Genomic DNA, 6,000 nt, shown 5'->3' on the forward strand with positions numbered 1-6,000 from the left:
TTTACGTCCAGATCTCAAAGGGGTTGTGTCGGCCAAGAATGACATCCGAGTGGAGATTGTCCATAAGGAGCCTGCTTCCGGCCGGGAGGCTGAGGAACACCCCACCATCAAGCAGCTGATGGTGAGAATGCCATCTTATCCCCACCCCATCCCGATCTCTGTGCCCCGAAGGTCCTGGTTCCAGAGGCTTCTTGGTGGCCTGGATGCTCCTGAGAAGCAGAGCATCGGTCAAGATGTGCCCTCCCCCCATAATAGGTCAGGCACCCATTCTCCGCCAGCAAAGAGTTATTGTCTATCTGCTACATTGCACTTGGTGTTCTGGGAGACTCAAAGCCATCTAAGATGCCATCCCAGCTTTCAGGGAACCTGACTGTTCAGTGGAGAGACAACACATGCATAAAGTGCCATAATATGTTGTCACTTAGTACATAATTCTATACACACATGAATATGATAGATATTCAGTACATGCCCTGCCCCTCCGCCAAACCCAGCCCCAAAAGTCTACAAGAAATACAGGTTCCTCTTCAGGAACCCAAGTGCTCACCAGAAAAAAACTCATAACTTCTTCAGCAAACCTAAGCCTGCCGCTCTTCCTGATTCTTGTTACTAGACCATAATCCACCCAGCTGTACAAGCAGAAACCTGGGAAACTGTGCTAGAAAACTCTAGGGCATACTATGTCATGGTTCAAATACCTTGAGGGAGTAGCAGCAAGCCCGGGTTGAAGAGCAGGGAGCCTGCCTGTGCCTCAGTCTCCCCACCTGTGAAGTGGGGATGAAAGTCGTAGCGCACAAGGCCATGGTGACGGCCGAATGAGTAAACCCATAAAGGACTTGGAGCCTGTAGAACACAGTAAGTGCTCAGGAAATGTTAGCCACTGTGTTGCTGTAAAATCACCCTTTCCCTTATCTGTCTCCGCTAGATGGTGAGCAAGCTGCCTTGTTCATCCCCGAGACTCCAAGGACTCTCAGCCCCTGGTGGAGGCTCACCAACATGATTGAGCTGAACTGACATTTTCCTCACCCAGTCTTTTTCTTTCCAAATCTCATTCTCTGGTCCTTTCAATTCCACTTCAGAAACTTTCTCAAAATGTGTGCCCTTGCCCCTGTCCCCTTATGACTTCCCTGATGGGGCCTTATCGTGGCTCCCTGGACTAGTACCACAGCCTAGTGGTCTCACCACCTTGTTTTTTTTTTTTAAAGATTTTCTTTATTTATTCATGAGAGAGAGAAGCAGAGGGAGAAGCAGGCTCCCAAGGAGCAGGGAGCCCGATGCGGGACTCGATCCCAGGACCCCGGGATCATGACCTGAGCCGAAGGCAGATGCTTAACCATCTGAGCCACCCAGGCGCCCGACCTTGTTTTTTTTTTTAACCACCTTATTCAATCCACCCTCCAGAGTCCCACAGAAAGGGTCCTTCTAGAACGAAAATTGGATCCTGTTACTCTCCTACTTAAAATCCCTCAGTGGCTCCCCCTGTCTACTAGATAAAGTCCAACCACCAAGCATGTCTCAGGCCCTTCATGGAGAGGTGGCAGCTGCTGGCTGTTCCAGCTCCATCTTCCTACTAAATGTACCCGGCCCTCCAGACACCCCAAAAACTTGCTGTTCCCAGCCTTTGAGTCTTTTATACCTCTGAGACTTTACACAGGCCTGTTGATCTTGCCTATTAAATTTCACATTCTCCTAGGAGAATCAGCTCAAATGTCACTCCCTCCATCATTCTCCATGCTTGTCCCTAACCCTCTCCCCCTCCCCACTGCTGGCAGAGCTACACACTTCCTGCTCTCCTCAAACACGTTGCATGCTCCTCTTTTATAGTGCATTGCTCGGATTACACGTCAGCTCCCCGATTATCTCAGAGTTCCAGAAGGGCACATTCCCAAATCTATGCGTATCTCTTTCCCCCCAGGCCAAACACAGTGCCTGACACAGGAGAGCAATTAATCTTACAAGAGTGGAAACCAGAGCCTAGATCCAAGAAGGAATGGATGTCTCTGTAGATGAGCTTCATCAAGGCTGGTGTGGAAGTATCCTGACGTGTCCTTCCTCCCAAAAAGGACCTTTAATTCCCTCCCACTGGGACATCCTGATTGCCTCAGAGTGTCTCCACACCCTGCAATCCAAACCCTTGAGAAAGAGTGGGGGGTCACTCAGTAGTCAGTTAAGAGGACGTGTGAGGTTGGGTGGGGGGAGGGACCCTGGCAGAGGGACCTGCTGGGAGCCTCCCCTCCCCCACTCCCCCCACCCCCGGCCCCTGTAAGGCCCCAACATTGATGAGAGGTAGGCTTAGAAGTTGAATCTGGTGGGAAAGCCCTCCAATCCAGGCAGACACAGAACATTTACTGGAAAATGAAAAAAAGCAGCATCAGTGAGGGCGAAACAGAATGGAAACCCTCTGGCTGATGCCATGAGGCTCCGAAAAGAGACCAAGAAAGTGAGTCACAAGGGAGAAGAGTGGGTGGGAGGCTGTCCTAGATCATGTTGTATGCAGAAGTGACACCCGGGAAGCATCTGTGTGCCACAGGATAAGTCAGCATCACCGTGGTTATCCAGATTCATGTACCCACCGTGTGCCAAGCATGCTTGATTTTCCACCTTCCATCTAACTGTTACTTCCATGTTCAGTGATCGAGAGCTATGCCATTCCATTCATTCATCCAACACAAACATAACATTTGCAACAGCCCTACGGTCTACCAGGCACTGTGCTAGGCATGACAAATTAAAACAGTTACCTGTGATTTCACGCCCAAAGCATTTTGGTCAATGACCACAATAGACAAGGCGCTGTGCCAGGTGGGCTGGGGACCCAAAGAGAAGCTAAAAGTGATTCTTGCCCCAAGGTTCTTTGGCCTCTGTTAGGAAGGTAACGTTTAGTACATCGAAGCCATTGCTATGAATAACAGGTGTGGCCCATGTTGCCAGCATCTCACAGGTAGTACTGCACTGTGATTCTTTCCTAAGACCTTCACGGAGCCTAGCACTGGGTGATGAGCTGCCCTGCTGGGACCCCAGACTGTGCCTTCTGAACCCAGAGGTTCTGTAATTATTTATCTACACACCCAGCTCCCTGTTGTGTATAGCCCTATCTTAATGTCCCTCAATGTGTGTATGCCTGGCCTGAGATTCAGTAAATGCTCCATGAATCGACTCGAATCATCCAAGTGAGATCTCTGGAGGTCATGCCGTAGCCCAAGGGAAGAAAGTGTGGTCTTAGCAAACTGCCCCGCCCCCCACTCCTCCTGTCTCTCCCTGTCTCTCAGGACAGGGATCTAGGAACGATGACGACATCTGGGATCTCCCCATGCCTCCTCCACCTGCCTTCCATGGGCCAGCCAGGGACAGGAGGTGGGGAGGGGGAGACAGAGATGGCAGGCTTCTTTTGAGTTCATTCCTCTATCTTTTCCTTGCGGGAAGTGGACGCTTAGCCCACCTCCAATCCACTGAGCAGCCATTTTCGGGTTGTAGATGGACCGGGGTGAATTCCAACAAGACTCAGTACTGAAGCAGCTGGAGGTTCTCAAAGAAGAGGAGAAGGAGTTTCAGAACCTGAAGGTAAGAATAGCCACAAGTTGGAAGTCACAGCTGTGGAATCCTGACTTCAGCCCTCATGCCTTAAGGCCCAGATCCAGACAAACAAAGACGGGAAACGAGGAGGCCAGAGGTCACCTTAAGGACAGGTGCCTAGTCTCTCTCTCTCTCTCTCTCTCTCTCTCTCTCTCCCGGAGGTGGGACGCTCGCCTGCCCCAGGAGGCGGGAGAGTGAAGGCTGCGGTCCCACGGTCCTCCTCTCCCACAGCTTCCTCACAAACACCGTTTTTAAATTAAGTAGCCATGTTCTGGACAAAAACACAAAAACCCTTCAAGGTCGGCTTCTCAGCAGCCTCTGCCCCGCCCCGACCTAGTGACACGTGGCGCGTGGAGCGCCCCCTGCCGCATGCCCTCGGCCCCTCGCCCCCGCCCCTGCGGCCGCCGCAATACCCGCCCGCCCCCTCCCCTCCGTGCCACGCGGCTCCTTCCAGCCGCCGCCCCGTGCCCGCCGTTGTCCCCTTCCTCCCCGTGCCAAGGAGGACTGCCTCGGAAGGCTGTGCCCGCCGGGTGACGCTGCTCTCGCTCTGGCCCCCTCCCAGGACCCCACCAATGGCTACTACAGCGTCAACACCTTCAAAGAGCACCACTCGACCCCCACCATCTCGCTCAGCAGCTGCCAACCGGACCTGCGCCCCGCGGGCAAGCAGCGCGTGCCCACGGGCATGTCCTTCACCAACATCTACAGCACCCTGAGCGGCCAGGGCCGCCTCTACGACTACGGGCAGAGGTTCGTGCTGGGCATGGGCAGCTCGTCCATCGAGCTCTGCGAGCGCGAGTTCCAGAGGGGCTCCCTCAGCGACAGCAGCTCCTTCCTGGACACGCAGTGTGACAGCAGCGTCAGCAGCAGCGGCAAGCAGGACGGCTACGTGCAGTTCGACAAGGCCAGCAAGGCCTCTGCTTCGTCCTCCCACCACTCCCAGTCCTCTTCCCAGAACTCCGACCCCAGCCGACCCCTGCAGCGGCGGATGCAGACTCACGTCTGAGAATCCCAAACCGGCGCTGGGGAGGGCTGGGGCGGGCTGGGGAAGGGGCGGGGGGAGCGTGCCACCTTCTGGCTCTCCAGAGACTGTGGGTGCTTTGCAGAGCACCCCAGAACCGGCCGCCTCCAGGACAGCACCCCCACGCCCCGTGCCTCTGCGACCGCCCTCCTCCGAAGCCCCTGATCAAGCACAAACCCGGGTCCCCAGCTGCAGCGGGGCCAGAGGCGGGCGGGTGGGGACGCGGTCGGAGGATGCAGCTGAGTGCGCTGTGCTCGGTGCTGGGCCCTCCGGTCCGGCCTTTTCCTGGAGGCCCTCCCCCTACAGGCACTCGAGGCAGCTAGAACTTTGCTTTAATGAAACTGCCGTCCACTCTCCGGCCTCCCCCTGAGCTCTACCTTGTGCTGCCCACAGCCCTACCCCTGTACCTATTGCTCCTCCACAACGCTGGGGAGAAGGGGGGTGAAGCGCGTCCCAGCACTGGGCTGCCCCCCTCCACCAGACCCCCCCCCACCAGCGCCCCCTGCTGCTCAGAGCCCAGACCCTGGATGCTGAGAAGCCAGAAATGGCCCCGGAGCATCTCTCCTGCCACACTGGCTGTGAGCCCACCCCCAATTTGTTCGGTGTTTTGTGTCCATACTCTTGCAGTTCTGTCCTTGGACTTGAGGCCTCTGAACTCTGAGGTGGGACTGGCCCAGTCGGAGACTGATGTCCTGGGAGGGAGAGGGAGGGGTAGGAGGGAACATGGGCGCACCTGGGGAACCTCGCCCAACACTCCCGTCTCCAGGTTGTGCAATTCAGAGCCTCCCCACCCACCCCTGCTTCCTGTACTGTCCTCTTGCCCTCCAGCACAATCGGGGTTAATATAAGAAGTGTGAGAGCTTCTCTGGGTCCGGGTTCTTCCAACAGTCATTGCAGGGAGTCTTTCCTGGAGCACGTAGGGCTTAAGGAGACTAGAGGTCAGGTCTTTAAAACCCGCACATACTTTGCCTCTGCCAACAAGGAACAAGGATCTAAGAACAGATGCAAGGTGGTGTGGTGGCCAGGAAAAGGATGACTTAAAGATTCGTCTATTAATTCCTTCCAGCCTTCCCCACCTTGGAGGTGGGTGGCACATCTACCACCTAATTTTCACCACACCTTCATTGCCCTTTACCCCTTGCCCCAGCCACATACACATATACAGTTCTCGTGAAAGGGTGGAGGTGCCCATTCTTGCTTCGAAACTCAGGTTATGACGGCATAACCAGAAGAACAAGTAAGCATACTGTTCTCCCATAGAACAGAAGGAGTTCTGTCCCTCTCGAGCTTCAGGTACTCTGGGTAAGAATGTGAACTATCATGGCAGCAAGCAGAGAGCACAGGGCCTGCGTCATCAAGACTTGGCCACGCAAGGCCCAACCCCATGAGCTCTCTCCAATGCATGA

General features: G+C 54.9%; 1 protein-coding gene across 5 annotated transcripts in view; it reads left to right on the plus strand.

Annotated features, from left to right (window-relative positions):
* KIRREL3 (kirre like nephrin family adhesion molecule 3) overlaps positions 1–4,586 on the plus strand; it is a 121,017-nt gene extending 116,431 nt beyond the window's left edge. For all 5 annotated transcript variants that reach the window (XM_088018143.1, XM_028120821.2, XM_088018144.1 and 2 more), the window contains 3 exons: positions 12–121; positions 3,475–3,561; positions 4,136–4,586. In XM_088018143.1, coding sequence (XP_087874269.1) covers positions 12–121; positions 3,475–3,561; positions 4,136–4,579 — 641 coding nt within the window. In that variant the 3' untranslated portion in view covers positions 4,580–4,586. The remainder of the gene's footprint in view (positions 1–11; positions 122–3,474; positions 3,562–4,135) is intronic.
* The last annotated feature ends 1,414 nt before the right edge of the window (positions 4,587–6,000 follow it).

This window comes from Eumetopias jubatus, unplaced genomic scaffold (genome assembly GCF_037043125.1).
Source record: "Eumetopias jubatus isolate StellerSeaLion01/CBP00866 unplaced genomic scaffold, mEumJub1_p1.0 scaffold_13, whole genome shotgun sequence".
Lineage (NCBI taxonomy): Eukaryota > Metazoa > Chordata > Mammalia > Carnivora > Otariidae > Eumetopias > Eumetopias jubatus.